We start from the raw sequence: 18,363 nt of genomic DNA on the forward strand, positions 1-18,363 counted from the left end.
GAGAATAAACTTTCACAAAATTTAAATACAATAGAAGCAATATAATTAAATTTAAAATTAGATAAAATCAAAATTAGAGTAAATTTATTTGAAAGTAGATATTCATAGTAAAAAGAAAATAAAAATTGTACATGAACCTTAAGTTTGTTTGGTTTGTAATTTTGGAAACAATTGTCTATTTTCAGAGAATTAAAATTAAAATAAAAAAATTGTACAAAAACACTGCTTAATTTAATTTTTTAAAAATTCAGTTATAAAAATATTTAATTTTAAAAACATATTTTTATAATTATTTGAAAACACTCTTCTAGTTACAAACCAAATTGACCCATAATTTTTCTAATTTACCGTGTTGTTTGAGTATATTTTTTTATTCTGATTTGATAAAATTAAATTGAGAGTAAATTTAGTTGAAAGTAGATATTCATATGTGATGATTTGATAAAATAATGGGAGTAAGAAAATTAAATGAGAGTAAATTTAGATGAAAGTAGATACAAAAACTTACCTTATCCTTCCTAATTTAGTAATTTACCTTATCCTTCCTAATTTAGTATTTTACCCTGTTCGTTAAGTTTAATTATATATACAGTGCGTAGTATTTTTTGTTCCCCGTCAGACTCACGGTTTTATACACGGATCTATTGCCCAATTTCATATTCGCCTTCGTGCCCTCTTTTTCGCGAAAACCGAACCCTAGATTTCCAAGCAACAGATACTCATGGCCAGCGATAAGCAAGCCCCCTCCCGCCACAAGCACAGACGTTCCTCCGACGACGAATCGGAGGAGCCCTCTAAACGCCGTAAGCACCACCGTCACCGCCACCACCGCCACCGCCACAGCAGCCGAAAACACGAAGAGGACCAAACCATACGCGAAGAGGAAATCAAACCCGATAAGGATGAAATTAAACACGATGAACGAGAGGACGTTGCCCTTCCTCCCCTGGAGGGCGCTGTATCGGGTTCGAATTGGCAACCCGATTATGAGATGGAGGAAGGTGAGATTGTCGAGGATGAGGACTTTGGTGGAGTTGATACTGATGTCGTTAAGAAGGCAACGGATTCTGATGCTGAGTTCGTTGGAGTAATGGCGGCTGAAGTTCACGTTGAATTTGATAATCACAACATGGTGTGTTCGATTCCCCTTGCTCTATTTTGATAAATTTGATTGTTTTGTACTATCTGTTTGGTTTCTGAGAAAATTGGGGGAAAACTAAAAGTTCAATTTGACTTTGTTACACAACTTTAAGCAGTTAATTATTTGTTTACCGTCTCTTGTTTTCAATTGATTTCTCAGCAACCAAACAGAAAATTGTTATATTTGTGGTGTGCATATGATGAATTTTCTTATTTTTTTCATAGTGATATTGATAGAGTGCATGAGGTATCTCATAAATATGTTAGAAACTGCCTCCACTGCACAGACATGTGAAATGAATGAATCACAAAGGAGCTTGCACTCCACTATTACATTTTTTTTCCAGGCAAAGTCAATAGGCGTTTCCTGAAGACTGATGACTTTCATTTGATTTGTAAGAACTAGTTACATGCTTTTATGTTTGCATGTTTTTAGCAATTATACTTTTTGGTGCTTATGTAAGGTAATCCCTGCCTAATCATTATTTTTACATTCATTGTTTTGCAGGGAGTTCAACAAGCTCAAGATGAAGTTGGCCTTTATTCTGGTTTGCCACCAGAAGATAATCTAGATATAAGTGGTCAAGATTCAAAGGCTTTTGGAGATAACAAGTCTGATGACGAGTTGTTGGCTAATACAACCGTGAATAGGAAAGAGAAAATGATTACTGGTAATAAGATCCATGATGAGGCTGGTGTGTGGAAATATTCAAGTGTGGAGCAGCACGCCAATGGGGACGTTAGGCACAAACCTATTGATGTATATGATAGGCCACATACAGGATCTGGATCCCCTGTGAAAGGAAGTCGCAAGCGAAAGAGCTACCGTGATAATGAAAGCGGTATAAGGGATCAGATAAAATCTGTCTCATCTGAAAACACTGGTGAGAGGCACAAAGCCTTGGCATGCTCGTCCTCTCGTGACAGTTACCATGAAGAGATTCATAGTGGGAAACGATCGAAGTCACATGACAGGAATAGAGAAAGATCTCGGTCCCGCAGCATTTTACAAGAGACGTCATTTTTGAAAACCACACACCAACAAGATGCTGCATGTGATACCAAAATCAGGAAAACTATGAGTGACTCAGATGATGATGAAGTTGTTGGACGCAATGGGGACCGCAGACATGGAAGCAGAGAATTATTTAGGGATAAAGAAAGGGAACGTAGTTCTAGTTATAGCAGATATACTGAGCGAGTTGACAGGCATCATAGTCTGGAGATTCGGGACAGAGACAGGGCGAGGACTCGAGATATTCAAGACAGAGATGTGGAGAATAGCCAGGAGACTCGCGATAGGGATAGGAGAAGAGAGAAGGAACGATTGCGTGACAGGGAGTGGGATAGAGAGAGGGAGAGGGAGAGGGAGAGGGAGAGGGCCAGGGAGAAAGGTAGAGACAGGGAGCGGGAGAGAGAGAGGGAGAGGGCCAGGGAGAAAGGTAGAGACAGGGAGAGGGAGAGGGGGAGGGGGAGGGATAGTGGAAGGGATAGAAATAGGAGTAAAGATAGGGACAGCGAAGTTGATGGGGTTAGTAGGCACCATAAGTATGAAAATGTTGGTGGAGGCTTTGGTGATCGAGACAGGTATAATGATTTGAGGCATAGAAGAGATGTTGTAACAGACCATAGGGACAGAGCAAGGACACATTATCCAGAAAGAGCTTATAGTTCCAAAAATCATCATTCAGAAGGGTATGAAGATAAACTTAAAAGGTACCTTGTCGTCTTAAACAGATTTATGTATTTGGTGGGCGCTCATGATTCCTCTCCTTTTTTTTTTGTTGTGTGATGCACACACATATTTACATGTTACTTTATTGGCTACAGAGACGAAGATGAACAAGAGGACTACCAGGAGCGCATTTCATTGCAACTTGAGGTACAGGAAGAGGAAGACCTTAACAGAATTAAGGAGGAGAGCAGAAGACGAAGGCAAGCCATACTGGAAAAATATAAAGCTCAGCAACATGTGCCTCATCCAGAGGATACTGGTAAGGTTTCTTCCATGTCCACTACTTACTATTGACATCTTTGTACTAAATGTCTTGTTAGTGTGATTTTGAGTCTTGAACCAATCAATTGAGCCTTCCTTATCTAAGAGGCTGGTGGAGCTTAAAGCTTGGACCATTTACTTATCTATGAGAGATATTCTTCCTTTGGCACATTTACATTATTTCTAGTATTCAGTTAGTTTCTGTTTGCACTAACAGCTATAGGACATGAAACAGATATGAAGCATGTGGAGCAGTCTTCTCTGGTACAAACAGCTGTTAATGTTGTTCCAGAAGTTACAGCTATTAATGTTGTTCCCGAAGTTCTTGATGGCCGGAGTGATGCAGATACGGAGCCATCGTTTTCTGTGGGTAAATCTCCTCCACAAAATGGGATTTCTGCATTTGAGAGGACTTCTAGTGCTAAGGGATTGGGAGAGGGTACTCCAAAGGTATGTCAACTTGCACTGAAAATATTGTAGATTTTTTTTAAAATTCTTGCTTTGTCCCATCACTTTGATCCCCTTTCAATATGCTAAATATTCCTAAATAAATTTTTTTTTTTGGGTGAGCCATATTTCTTTGGGTACTTGAATTTTATAATAATGTAGATTTAAACTTAATTTGATGTTAAGTGTGTATAGGGAGATGACTTTATTTTATCAAATTTTGCAGAGCGAGAGATCAGACGATATGTTCTGTGATGATATATTCGGAGAGTCACCTGCTGGAGTTCGTAAAACGGTACGTCTAATGGTTATGCATTTATGAACCCATCGAAAATTTATAGTGAATTTCTATTCCCAAATTGCATACCTGTATTGAATTTTGTTATTCAAGTATGGGCCCGAGAATTGAAGATTCCCCCTCTTCTGCTACTTTTTAAAATGTATAAAAGGTTTGCTCTCCAATGTATTATATTACAATCTATTGTTTTAGGGTTATGCATTAAATTTTTCCAAGTCAGGTCTGAGGTCAGTTTTCCACTTGTTAGTTCTCCATCTTTGAAGTTAGCTTTCTGCCAAACTTTCTGGAAATATGTTGCCCAGTTCCTCTCACTACTCAAGAACTTCAGAATTAAGTTTTTGTATCTGAAAGAAGTAGTTATGACTAACTTTTGCTTGGAAGGTAGGCAATGTCATGAAGATGTGGCAAATCCAATGTTTTTTTGTTTGTTGTGCCCCGTTTTGCTCTCATATACTTTGACGAGAGTGTTCTTTTTTTTATATTTATGATTATAACTTTTGGGCGATGTAGATGATATGATTTTTGTACCTACCACTTTTGTCATGGATGACTATACTAAAGTTTTCTGCTCTTTTCTTGTTCCTTCAGGGGAAAGCGGATGGTTTAGCAATTGAAAGGAGTGGTCTTCATGATAATTGGGATGATGCAGAGGGCTACTATAGTAAGTTTATGATCACCCTATAATCATCTATCTTTGCTTTAGATTTCTTTTGATATAATTTGAGGTGTGTTATTAAATAGGGAGGGGGATAAAGGTTAAGAGTTGTCTTACAGTTAATTTTAAATGGTTTTCTCTCAAGGGTCAAACAAAACAATTTGTTGCTTTTCTCTCGTTTTGACACTCATGGTGAATAAGTTTTGAATTTCAATCAAACCTAACTCGTGGTTTATCCATTGCCACCCAAAAAAACAAAAAAACAAAAAGAGTGGGATTTTTATTTTGGAACAAGGAAAATGAAACAAATATATGACCACTAAATAATTGTCTATTTTTGTTATCAATTCCTTTTTATATAATCTAAGCTGTCTTATTTTTGTTTAAAGGGAAAAAAATAAAATAGAGCTGTTTTACTTATTATTTCATATGTTTTTCTCTTGAGGGTCCAACAAAACAATTTGTTGCTTTGCTTCTCTCTCATTTTGACACTCATGGAGTCATATAAAACGGATATTAATCACTAAATGACACTAGACAAATATATAAGAAAAGCGGGATTTATGAGCCTGCAAAAGCTTACCAGAAGTCTGCTTTTGAATTAATCATCCTGGGGATTTAATAGTACAAAATATCCAGTTTTTTTAGTACCTTTGGAACCCCTTTGCCTTAGCGGACATCTAGCTCCAGTTGCTTTTTTTGTTGCCTATTGTGGCAGAATCTTACGCATATTGACATGGTAAATTTGTGATGCAGTAAGCAAGCATTCAGCCAATACCTTTCCAATGAGTTGGTGGTACCTTGACCATAAAGGAGTAGCTGTGGTCATCTGGATTGGGTGACAACATGATAGGTTCCTTTCATTGTCTACATAAGCCACCCATTCAATTTTTATGGGTATTGAACAAGAGCACGTATTGATTTCTGATTAAAATATCCCATGCAGTTGAGGCTTCGATATTATAAATTGGGTAGTTTAAAACTTCACAGTTAGATTGTAGGACCACATTGCTTTCCATTCTATATTAACCTCTGAAAAAAAAACACCCTGGTATCTTTTTCTTGTTGAGATTTGGGTTTCAGAAAGGTATAATTACTCGAGTGGGTGGTTTTCTGAAAGATATAAGAGAAAAGATGAAAAAAGGAAACCTACGTCTACCAAATGTCTGTTCCAAACACGTTTTGTTGCCTGTCAATGTTAATGTTGTTGGAGCTTAGCCATGGTCAGTTGCAAATTTTTTTCCATAGCAGTGGTGAGACATATTTTGTGGAGCTTGGCCCTTGCTATTTCCAAAGCCTGTATTTGGGGGAGTGCAGAGGGATTTAACCTTCATTTGAATTAGTGAATTCAAAGATTGCCTTGACCAGAATCTCCTTCCTCCTTTGGTTTTGGAAAAAGTGATATGAAGCTTGAAAGTCACCCCTGAACTTTTTATATTCACTATTTTGATGTTGTGAGAGAACATGGATTTTTTGTATGTTAGTGTAGAAAAATGCAACTTATTTGACATGCATGTCTTAAACCAATCAAAGAATACTTCACAAGTGTAACACTTCTCTCACAATATCTATTAAGCAAGAGTAGTCTAAGGTGAACTTGCTAAATAACTTTTGAACTTAAGTTTGATCTGTGCGAAATCTTCCTTTGTAAATCTATAACAATTACCTACTCTTTTTTCTCACACTGAGGTTTTCTTTCAGGCTATCGTTTTGGGGAAATTCTTGATGGTCGGTATGAAGTCACTGCTGCTCATGGGAAGGGTGTCTTTTCAACAGTAGTTCGTGCAAAGGATTTGAAGGCTGGGGCTGGTGATCCAGATGAAGTTGCAATAAAAATCATTCGTAATAATGAAACAATGTAATTACGAGTCACCCTACTCTGGTGCTAAATTTGTTGTTTGCTACATTTCCGTTTATGTGGTTGTGTGTAATTCTTGTTTCCTATTTCGATAGCGCATTTTTATGGCCCCAATTTTGTAAGACAAACTGTTTCTTGTTCTTATCTGAGACAGGTATAAGGCTGGTTTAGAAGAGCTGGTCATATTAAAGAAGTTAGTCGGTGCAGATCCAGAAGACAGGCGCCATTGTGTTCGTTTTCTTTCAAGTTTTAAGTACCGTAATCATCTTTGTTTAGTGTTTGAATCTCTTCACATGAATCTGCGTGAGGTTTTAAAGAAGTTTGGCCGCAATATTGGACTTAAACTAACTGCAGTGAGAGCATATGCAAAGCAACTTTTCATTGCGTTAAAGCATCTCAGAAACTGTGGCGTTCTTCACTCTGATATAAAGCCGGATAACATGCTGGTAAATTTTTTTTCTTTTCTTCTTCTTCTGGTAAAATTTTTATTTTTTCTTCTTCTTTTTCTGGTATGTATATATAGATATCTCACCTTCCATTTACTGTCCTCTTCAGGTAAATGAAGGAAAAAATGTGCTGAAGCTTTGTGATTTTGGCAACGCCATGTTTGCTGGTAAAAATGAAATCACGCCTTACCTCGTCAGCCGCTTTTATCGTGCCCCTGAGATAAGTAAGCACTTTTTTTTTTGAAATTGAAATTGATATTATATATTCGTTTTTGATGTTTAGAAAATGGGCATTCTTTTGTTAGAATCAATCAATTTTGTAATTGGTAATGTATTTCCTTCTGCAGTTTTGGGCTTGCCGTATGATCATCCTCTGGATATCTGGTCAGTTGGTTGCTGTTTGTTTGAGATTTATACCGGGAAAGTTCTTTTTCCAGGTCCAACAAACAATGACATGCTTCGCCTTCACATGGAACTAAAAGGTCCATTTCCTAAGAAGATGCTTCGAAAGGTTAGAATCTGATTTGCTATGAATGTGTTTTTAGCTGGATTTGTTGGTGGAGCAACTGAAGTGCTTTTTGATTAAACAGTAATTGAAATATGAATTTTTTTAGTGCTGGAATAGTAGTATTTGAAGACTTTTCTGTAGCTGAATTTGTAGAAATGAAAATTTAAGGATAAACATGTTCATTTAAATTAAGTTTTAAAATCATCTATCACTCTGTATGCATTTTTTGACAAGTGAAGCCTTTTGGACTCCAGGCATTTTCTAAGTGGAATTTTCATTACAAGTAATAATTAATTTTGTGATTCGTAAAACATTTAATAGAGAATCACTGATATTGTCAGTATTAAACACTTTGGTTATCAAAGACTACCTAAATCATTTTGGCTGTAATTTCTTCTTGTCTTTGGTTTTGTATTTTATTGTGAAAAGCAACTAATTTTTCCTCTCCTCTGACTGCCTGCCCCCCCCCCCCCAATCCCATTTCTTACAGGGAGCATTTACACATCAGCATTTTGACCAGGATTTGAATTTTCTAGCTTCAGAGGAGGATCCTGTTACAAAGAAGGTAGGCATTTATTTTTGAGCAATATTTGACTTATTTCCTGTTAACTGTATGTCTTGTTGTCCCTTTTTTTTTTTTTTTTTCTCCCCCCTCTTTTTTCTTTTATTGAACTTATATTTCTGTTGTTGCAGGCTATAAAACGGCTGATTCTCAATATCAAGCCAAAAGATATTGGTACCATAGTTACCACTTCTCCTGGCGAGGATCCGAAGATGTTATCCAATTTCAAAGACCTCCTTGAAAAAGTTTTCGTGTTGGATCCAGATAAGAGGATAACAGTATCACAAGCGTTGAACCATCCATTCATCACGGGCAAGTGATAACTGATGCTGACTTTCTGACTCCAGAAATGATGTTGAGCTAGATGTTTGTACATTCTGATCTAAATTGATATTCAGATATCTAATCGTTGGCCATTTATGTCTTTATTTTCTCTGCGCTGGCTTGAGAGCTTTGGACACGGTCTATGGCGTGGTCGAAGTTGAAAGAGATGATATTTTGACTGGAGACTTCTTACTTGGCAGTTCTTGCAGTGGAATATGTTCTGTTTCTACCGTAAGACAACTCTCCAAAGGCGTTTTTTTCCCTCTTGTACTCAATTCTTGATGGTGACCATTATGAATTTTTATTTATTTTATATAATGTGATTTTTTCTCATGAAAATTAAATTTGTACTTTGTACATGGATCCCTGCAATTGTATGTTGCGGGTCTAATGTCCACCAGAAAGTTAATGAATGCAGGAATACAGTTATTTCTGTGGTGTTGTAAAATAATGATATTGTTTTTTTTTTTTTTTTTTTGTCTAATTTGGCTGGGGTTTTCTTTTTCTTTTATCCTGCCTTACTGTTTTTGACTCAGATGGTTTTGGCTGTGTTAGCATAAATGTTACTTGTTTACTGGGACACTAAATTTATTCTCTTTTTCACTCATTGTGATGCCTTGGACTACATTTCTTTTTTCATAGGCTATTTAATAATTCACATATAGTTATATTTATTTTATTATTATTATTTTTTCGTTTCTTTTCCCTTCTGTTTTCCTGAATTGGTTGGGTCCTGGAGAGTCTAATTCTATTTTTCGTTCAGGATATCTACCAGTGCTATGAGGCAACCATTCAATGCTCTAGATGCATAAAAGGCACTCTGGAGAAGGTACCTTGGTTTGTTCATTAGGAGCTTATTGAAACACCCAAACTATATGGCATGATCTCTGATGGAATGTTATACTTCTTTTCTCTTCTAACCTTGTTATTGGTTATGGCTGGAAATTAATATAGGTTAATTCTAACTGTTTACATGTTTGCCGTGATTTTTCTCTGCATCACACCTTATATTATGTGTGTGTGCTTGCATGTTACACATTTAGATTTAGTTATTGGTGGTTGGTACTTCATATGCACAGCAAGAGATTATATTTCAGTGCTACTGTATATAAGTATGCTACTTTTCCTCCTTCAATATGCTCACCACACCTTGGACATGTATTACCATGCACTCAGTGACATTTTATATATACATTGTACATGAATATATGCTCCATTGGGCTGAAGTTGATGATTCAGCAAGAGAGCCGTCACTGGTTTTATTTTTATTTATTTATTTATTTTTTTATGTTGCTTCTGTTATTAATGTTTTTAAAATAAATACATATTCTAATAAAGCTGTATTATGTCTGATCCATGGCTTGACCATTCTGGAGGAGTACACACTGGAGGCGAAAGGCTACAGCTTTGAAGTGAGATTATATTTCAGTGAGTAACCCTGTTTGATTATCCAGTCTCTCTCTTGTAGAGCTGACAATTCCTTGTGGTGTCGTTCAAAATTTCAATGTGTTGATATGTCTTCTTATCTTTTTAGGGTACAGCTCCCATGCTTCGGTGGCTCTAGTAAGTATTCCTAATTTTCATTTTTTGTCTTGACATTGCCCTCAGATCCCCACTGTAGGGTTCCTGATATTGAGGTTTTTTGGTTCGTAAGTATTGGTTTATCTTTTGCGATTATTATTTCTTATAGATGTCAACGCAAGAATCATTGATGACATCTTATACTTGGGAAAGGTTTTTGTGTCCTAGTAGGTTTGCTTTGTGTTTTTCCCAACCTAAATAATTCATATTTTCACAAATGTCAAGATCTGATTGTGGTTTGACTGTTACTTATCCACACTAAACAAGTGTATGTTTCAGATTTTAAAACGAATATTTTGGAAAATGAGATATTAATCCAACATTTTCTATGATTAGGCAATTTTGCTAAATTGTTCAAGTGTTATGCAAATAGTGTGACTTTTTTTTGAAGCCTTCCAAACTCTGTATTGGAAATTCAGTGTCATTCTGTCTTTTTGGAGATTGTAATCTGCTTTTATTTTGATGAGAGAGAATTTGGTGCGAAATAGAACCTTGAGATGTACCTAAAGATTCAATAACACTATATTATCTTTGGCAAGGTTTCTTATGTGGATACAAATGTGAAACTATACATTGCCAATTGTTTCTGATATTATCATATTCATAAATATTACTCCTCAACTAGAAACCATGTTCCATCTCTATTTGGATTTTGTTACACAAATTCATTTTTGCCCTTTTTTGTGTATTGAAGTGACATTCATTAAAGAATTAGCTGTCATGATGTTCACAAGTACCTCAACTCATGTCAATTTTGGTCATTTCCTTGCCATGGTGGACCATGTTGCTCTTCCTTATTAGTGCACTTCTCAGTTTTCGTTGCACATGATAAACCATTTTAGTTGGTTTTCTATCATGTATCTCCAAAGAGTGCTACTATCATATTGCCACGAATGAACACGCTTCTGGATTTATCCTTCAATTAAATGCAATGTCTTTTGGCACTTATAAAAAAGAAAAGAAAAAATGCAACGTCTTTTGGATACCTCGACAGTTAACATTTTTGGCCATCCTCAGTTTATAAATGTATTTTTTTTAACCGTGTGACACATATAACTGCTGTTACTTTTGCTATATGCAAGTGTAGAAGGAATGAAGGATATCTTCGCTTGACCAATCTTTGCCTGAGGCTTATGGTAGTGGGTGGTAGAAGAGGGGTCCTTATTTTGCTCATAGTTATTGGGATAGGAATGGGGTGGCACTCGGAAAAGGATGGGTGAATTTCTGAGTCAGGATAGGAAAATCAAACATGTTAGAATTCAATGGCTCCCTTTGTTAATTTTTATATTGTGAAGGTGCATTACCCAGTTTTGATTCTGCCTTGGCAGGAATGGGGAGGGAGGAGTCAGAATAGGCCTAACCTTAGGTATTTCACAAATGGGTTGACTGAGGCTCAAACTCACATGGTGACACTGATGCTCAAGTGTTTAATTACTTGTTAATTATTATATTCTATTTTTTGATAATTATGCTTTATTATAAGTAAGTAGGAAAGGGGAGCATAACCCAGAAACATGCGGAATGTACGGGAGCCAAAGCCTAGACTCCTATGAAGACATCCACCCAAAAAAACTTCAAAAAAATGCAAAGATCAGGAAATCTCAAGAGATCCAGAAATGAGGGTGAAATGGGTTAAACGTAAGAATGTGGTGATTTGTGTTTTAAGGAGGTTACTTTGGGGGAGATTTTCCGATCTATTCATGATATTGACAGATAAGGATGCATTTGTAGTGGAGTTTGTCACGTCATTGGTGAGTGATGTGATGTGGAGAGCGAGATTTACAATAGCCTTTCAGGATTTGGAGATTGACTTTCTGTGTGTGAATGTGAATTATTTCTTTTTTGCGGGGGGAGGGGGGGGGGGGGGGGGGGGGGGGGGGGGTGTTGGGTTTTTTGGGGGGTGGAGCATGATGGGGTTGGGGGTGCTTTGAAATGAAAATTTACTGAGAATGAAAGATAATGAGAGAGAAGCGGAGTTGAAGAAGATTTGGGGAGAAGAAGAAATTTAAGGGGAAGAAGTGTGTAATCTCAATGTATTCCATAGTCAACCATAAAAAGATGCCAATCCTACTACCATAAATAAAACCTTAAAATACTAATTTACTAAAATATCCTCAAATTAGAATAATAATAAGTAAATAAACAAAAATTCCTAATTCAGTCTATCTTTTTTCTTTCGGAAGGTAATTCTCTCTCTTTTCCTCGTCTCCAACAGTAAAGGCGGAACACTTCAACCTCTCGAGGGGGGGGGGGGGGGGGGGGGGTTGTTGAGGGAGCCAAAGAAAGGAAATTGATAATATATAATTTTAGGAAGCTTTACTAACGAAAGGAGATAAGTCTTCCCATGTCCATTTTCCACACAAAGGCTTTTTAAATAGAGGTATTTTTCTGCTTGGTGTGCTGCTCTGGATGCCATTCTGACAGTTCGAGGAAAAAAGTGTTTTGAATAGTTAATCAGTGTTTCATGTCTGGAGTGGCAGCGGAGATCACTAGTCATGTTCTGTTGCATTGTAGAGTATTGAGGAAACTGGGGCCCTTTTATCTTTGTTTGAGATTGCCTGGACCAGTGGTGGCTATATCGGGGAGGGGTTGCCAGCATGTAGAAATTAGAATTGAGGTTTGGGATCGTCCCCTCTGCCATCTTGGTGCATTTGGAAGGAGAGGAATAGAGGGTCTTTTCCAATAGGGTCAGCTTACTGTTAGGTTGAAGCAGGTTTCTTGAGAACATTGGTCTTTTGGATCGTTTAAATATAGCCTTTTGATTCTTCTAGAAGTTTTGAAAGATTTTAGTTTCTTTTCGTAATCTGTGTGTAGTTTGTATACCTTTTCCATACATAGATTTTCTCTGGTTTGCTCATAAAAATAGATATCCACAAACTCAAAATTCCAATCTTGAAGAGGTGTAAAGCAGAGCTTCAATACTTATCTAATTCTCTCAAAACCTGATGTAATCAGTTACTAGAGCACCTCTAGTAGAAGCAATAGGGTCAGATTGGGTGGAATTAGAGATGTTTGATGAATTCAAAGATTTTAGTTGTTTAATAACCAATTGGGCCTCATGCTTACCAACTATCTTTTAGCCCTGCTCGAGGAGGTTGAGGCATAGTTAGGATGGGACTTATCTACTAGGAATAGTTTGGAAGGGGTGGGTTATCACAAACTTTCGTGTCGCCACTTGTGTTTGGATTGCAAGTATGAAGTAATTCATGTTGGATTCTTATAATTGCCGACAAAGGAGGCCTTGTTATGATTTACTATCTGTATGTGATATGTAAAAATAATAAAATATTATTGTATAAAATATATGAATTAAAATAAGAATAAATAATTTAATATTGGAAATCATCATCATCTTGCCTTAATCCCATGTGAATGTGTCCAAACTTCGTCTCTGTCTCATACCTTCTATGGCAACTAGTCTTCCTTGTTTAACTGGTGTGTGCGTCTAGGTCTCTGGTGTATGTGTCCAAACTATCTTCTTTGTTTATAGGGTTTCGATATACAAATTGAAATACACCATAAGGGTATACCATCTAGCATGTAATCATGCATGTTGTAGTAGATATAGTAATATGTGCACATAACAGATACATATGTGTTTACATTGTGTGTCTAGAAAATTATATATAATGATATTTGTACAAGTAAATTCTTATATAAAATACCTTCACTGTTAAAAAAAAGAAAACTGACCAGACGTACCTGGTTGCAATCAGATGTAGGAAAGAAGTTCGTTTAGGAGCCACCGCATATGTTACTCTTGAATTGATTTGTGATCGCTCTTTCCCCCCGCCTCGCTGGTCGGCGGCAAGGATGATTGCTTGGCGAAGCTTGGGTTGACAGACATGGCTTGAATCTGAGTATAATAGTTGGAACTTTTTGCAAAAATAATGTCAAAGGTTGTAGGCTGGCACATCACTGAGTAATGGACTTTTTTAACTTGCATTCAGTTTCATTTGGACAATTATGGCCAGACCTAATGCTGGAATGAGGTCGAAATATCTTGACAATGAATTCTTGGCATTGGCGCACTGGTTTACTTGATGACTCTTTTGATTTCTCTTGTATTTCATTTCTATCTCATTCCACTTCCGTGACCAAAACATGAGTTTATGGAAACAGTGCTTTGCTATTAACTAGGTATGCATATTAGGACTGGTTAAACCAACCAGACTTCTATTGTAGAGGTTGGTGATTTATTTATTTATTTGGATAAGTGGGGTTGGTTAGGTTTTTTTGGAGGTTCTGTTCAGTTCTCGTTTGAAAATTTGGAGAACCGATGAGGTCGTTTGGTTTTGTTTGATTCATCTGGTCACCTGAATCAGTCCAAGAACTGATACCACTTGGATACTTCAAGTTGAATTTTATTTGTAAAATCAAAGCCCACCTGTTTATTTGTTGATATATTGGAGCCCACCTTTTGCTATCTGGTTGATTTGGGTGTGACCTCATAATAAAATCATGCAAAGCTTTTATATGTATATATAGTAGTTGCTGAATGAGAGATCAGACTTTTCTATGCTTACTATGAAAATTCTTTTAACCCAAAACCCAAACTGAACCCCCAGCTTTACTGGATCTATTTGGTGAATTCTTCACATAGTCGGCAGTTTTGGTTCCGTTTCTTGTGAAACAACTTAGGTCAGTTCAATTTTGGGTTTGTGCCAACCTCACCAAACTCCCTGAGTGAACCCCTATTGTTAACAATTGATATGCATTAGATGGGTAGCTATTGCCTATTGGTGACTGACGCATTACACTGTCTAGAAGTAACATAATACAAGTCTTAAGTTGTGTTTAAGTTATTGTGATTTGATCGACGTAGTTGTTCTTTATTTTTTATATGTGGCTGTAGTAATGTTGCAGTGTGATGATATTGTTTGATGTAGTATTACATGTTTGATCGGCAATTAGGGGGGTGGGGGGATTGATATAAATCGATTGATTTGTGTCTCAATCTAGTGAACATTTTATAGCCTCTATGGTCGGGATGGTGCTCAGAATGAAATGGCATTCGTGCCCTTTTGATTGTTTGAAACAACACGTAAGATTCAGAAATAAGGTATATCGCACAACTCTCAACCATTTCGTCCTTTGTAGCTTGTGTAAAGATCAATGGGAACTTGTGAAGGTGATTCGGGTTGGGTCAAATGATTTGAGCAGATCCCTGTGCACCCATAGAGACCTACTAACTTGCATATTGATAAATCTCTATCTCAGGCGGGCACACAGATGCACAGACACCTCTCTCTCTCTCTCTACACACACACACACACACACACACATAAATATATATGTATTTACAGCTATTGGCAAAGGAACCTGAAGATGGGGTGGGGTTGGAGAGGCTTATTGGTGTGGGTTTAATACATAAACCAGTTGCAGTTAAGGGGTGGGGGATTTCTGCTGCGATTGGAGTGGGCTCCTTGTCTCATTCCCGCTCTATTGCCAAATCTACTACTTCAATTCTAGATCTCTAATAGTTATAATCACATTATGGATATGGGTATTTTTGACCCCCCTAGAGTCAAACTAGTCGATTTATCTTTTGCTGTTTGTCTAGATTGCTTTGCGACTTTTTTATTTTTTATTTTTGAGATTCATATATCAGCCTTTGGTAGTTAGAATTCTTTTCGTCTACTTATGTTACTTATTCCATGTGCATTGTTGGACTTTCTGAGAGGTACTAAAATGGAGTTTTAAGTTTAATTTTGGGGAAAAAAATCTGGTTGGCTTAAGCTTTACTTCCTTCTTAGAAATGGATGAAGCATAACCAAGTCTGCCATTAAATCCCTTTTTTATCCTGTTCTTTTTGTTTGTTTGTTTTTCTTTTTGGTAGATTGCCATTCCAAGTGTTTCTCCCCTTTTTTTTTATTTTTTTATTTTGAGTTAATAGATTTTCTTGCTCATTTTAAAACTTGAGGTGGCTTAGTTCCATTATATATATATATAAAGAAGGGGGAGTTTTCTTGGGTTAGCCTTGTAGCATTTGCTTGTGTTATAACTTTACGTCATGTTCGATGATATAGTGGGTTGTTGTAACGGACCGGGGGATTCGCGGTCCGACTCAAACGCTTAAGCTATTAGGTGGTGCTAGCACCCAATGCATATATACTCGATCATTTACCCATCCTGGATCCGATGTGGGACAAGGATTGTAACATTCTGCCCACCCGAATTCGCAACAACCTCGTTGAGGTCGGGCTACCTTGCCTTCACGGGGGAAGGCACCCGAACATGTTCAGACCGGACGTTTGGCATGCCACCAGATGAAGGATTGGGTCTTGCTCTGATGCCAAGTGTAACGGGCCAGGTGCTAAGCGGTCTGATGCAAAATCTTATCTATTACCATATATAGCTAATCACTTTCCGAATAGGTGAAACTGTCCATTTGTCCGTGATGGTATTATCAACGGTGATGGTAATATCAATGTAAATGCAGTCAACTTAAACCTTGTAGGAAATGGTTAATTATGTATGTGGAATTTGTGCACCCTTCGCAAGCGTCGCTTTTCTACCCTTTTGGTGTTTGTTTTGGGAATAATTTTTTAAGGCTTACTTGATAGTGTTCATTGAATCTTCTTCCTTTCTTTTCTCAAGAATAATGTCAAATTATATATTATAAGGTTTAATTGCAGTTGTTGAGTGCTTTAGTGTTTTAGAATGAAATGACTAGTGTTGGGTCTGTATATGCTCCAGAAAGGTATGATCTTGAGTCTTTTCATCCATGTGAATCATTAATCTAATTTCTGCGTGTATTTTTTTGCTTGAAGCATATTTTCACTCGAAACGGAAATAATCCAAGGAGGGGCATTGACACAGACGTATGCGCACATAAATTTAACTGAAAAAGAAGAAGAAAAGAATTATACGATAATAATTTTGATATGTAGGTCTTTGGTGAAATCATATAATGATTTTCTGAAACATAGAATTCTTATATGAAATATGGTAATACTTTGTGGAAACTTTGAATTCAAATTTGTAGTTTGATCTTCTAAGTTGTATGCGAACTTGAATTGAATGATTTGATCATAGTGAATCTTAACACGTTCTATAGTCTATTTGTCTCGATGAGACCATATGACACCCCCAGGTCTTTGCTTCTGTGACAAATGGCTGGATTGCTAGTATCAGTTGAGACTCGAAGATCAATATGCTGGTTTGGATTTTTTTTTTTATCGGTTGGTGATGGTAGATAGTGACAGGTATTAGTATTAACATTGGATATGATGGTCATTTTTGAGGCTGAAAAGAAACACAATGATTTGTTCATAAGCTAGACGCACTGAGGAAGGAAGAAGGTAAATGAAACAAAGGTTTGTTGCTTATTCAACTCACAACTTTTATTTCGACATTAGAAGTATTTGCAGGAGAAAATTCTTAGATAATGTTGTTTGTTGACATAGTGGTAAACATTAAAGGGAGGAAAGAATTTTAAACTAATAGAAAGTTTGACTATGTTTACACTTTCTAATACTTAATTTTCTTCATTTTTTAATGTCATTAGAAGAATATTCAGTGCATGAAATTTTAATTAGATGAGCCTCCGGAGTGATCTGCTGAGTCTGAATAATTTTCTGAAGGTCTGGAGTAAAATCATTATGGAAAGGGAAGGCGATTTACAAGGTTTTTATCAGGTTTTTGTTTCATTATTATAGGGGTCTCGTCTCGTTGTAGAAATAGCTATATGGGGATGATGTCTTGTGGCCAAAAAGTGCTATAAGATCCCATGAAACGTATTACGTTTGTATCAGCGTTTAATAATTCATGTTACTTGTATTACAAACTTGTTGACTATCAGCTCATAAGAAATGATGAAGAAAGTGCAAGTTTTATTTGTTTTGTATTTTCAGATTCTGAAAAGAGTACCAAGTCCAACTTGTGGGCTCTTGCTACGAAACGTATCCAAGGATGAATTCCAGGTCAGATGGGACGACGACGTTTGGATTTTAAACCATTTTAATCATGACAGATGAATTTAATTGGTCGGTTGTGCGCTCCAGCTAAGAGTTCTAATTTCTTGATTACTTGGATCACCAAGTCTTTAAGAAATTTTACTGCCTTTAAAGAAGCCAGTGGTAATCGAATGAGACTTTGGGTACCGTTTGGTGGTTAACTTTTAATTGAATGGACTTGTTTATTTTTTCATTGTAGTCTTTTAAGAAAAGTTTCACAATTTTGAATGAATTGAAATAAAAAAATTCTATGGTTTGACAGTTGACAAACACTCTATTTTTGTAGAGCTTTTTATTTATTTATTTATTTGTTTATTTTATATGGTTCTTTTAAAATAGTGTCTATGCAACTTTCAAGGATTAAACAATCAAAAGGATTATTTTTATTATATTTTTTTTCTTCGGGGTAACTAACAATATTGTGAATTTATGGCCTGTCGGGATTGAACAATCAAAATGATTATTTTGTATTTTTATTTTTTTAAAAAAAGAAAAAAAAATGTTTTATCTACATTGAAAGGATGTCCAAACGGTACTTAAAAGTCGCACTTTTCCATTATTGGAAGTTTTAAATCAACTTAATGGAGTAG

The 18,363-nt window shown here is 36.4% G+C and overlaps 1 protein-coding gene across 10 annotated transcripts; it reads left to right on the plus strand.

Annotated features, from left to right (window-relative positions):
• The first annotated feature begins 628 nt into the window (after nt 1–628).
• On the plus strand, nt 629–18,034 carry LOC132302637 (uncharacterized). Of its 10 annotated transcripts, XR_009480885.1 has the most exons (16): nt 629–1,132; nt 1,649–2,856; nt 2,971–3,134; nt 3,354–3,586; nt 3,810–3,878; nt 4,470–4,542; nt 6,238–6,394; nt 6,549–6,840; nt 6,950–7,064; nt 7,188–7,351; nt 7,839–7,913; nt 8,042–8,465; nt 8,998–9,063; nt 9,611–9,662; nt 9,769–9,797; nt 13,532–17,655. XR_009480885.1 is itself a non-coding variant. In XM_059799548.1 (12 exons), the coding sequence occupies exons 1-12, from the start codon at nt 722–724 to the stop codon at nt 8,228–8,230; spliced, it is 3,150 nt and encodes a 1,049-aa protein (XP_059655531.1). In that variant the 5' UTR covers nt 629–721; the 3' UTR covers nt 8,231–8,685. The 10 variants fall into 10 exon arrangements, 1 of the variants encoding a protein (XP_059655531.1); XR_009480883.1 differs by lacking the exon at nt 13,532–17,655 and adding an exon at nt 17,672–18,034 and having other exon boundaries at nt 8,998–9,662; XR_009480882.1 differs by having other exon boundaries at nt 8,998–9,662.
• Nucleotides 18,035–18,363: the final 329 nt, after the last annotated feature.

Source organism: Cornus florida, unplaced genomic scaffold (genome assembly GCF_030987335.1).
Source record: "Cornus florida cultivar Cherokee Brave unplaced genomic scaffold, ASM3098733v1 CherokeeBrave_3.0.0_Hap2_Chr04, whole genome shotgun sequence".
NCBI lineage: Eukaryota > Viridiplantae > Streptophyta > Magnoliopsida > Cornales > Cornaceae > Cornus > Cornus florida.

Coding starts and splice junctions, on each gene's coding strand:
- LOC132302637 (XM_059799548.1), top strand. CDS start 722: ATGGCCAGCGATAAGCAAGCCCCCTCCCGCCACAAGCACAGACGTTCC. Junction 3,587..3,809: donor TGGGAGAGGGTACTCCAAAG/GTATGTCAACTT, acceptor CAAATTTTGCAG/AGCGAGAGATCAGACGATAT. Junction 4,543..6,237: donor TGATGCAGAGGGCTACTATA/GTAAGTTTATGA, acceptor GTTTTCTTTCAG/GCTATCGTTTTGGGGAAATT.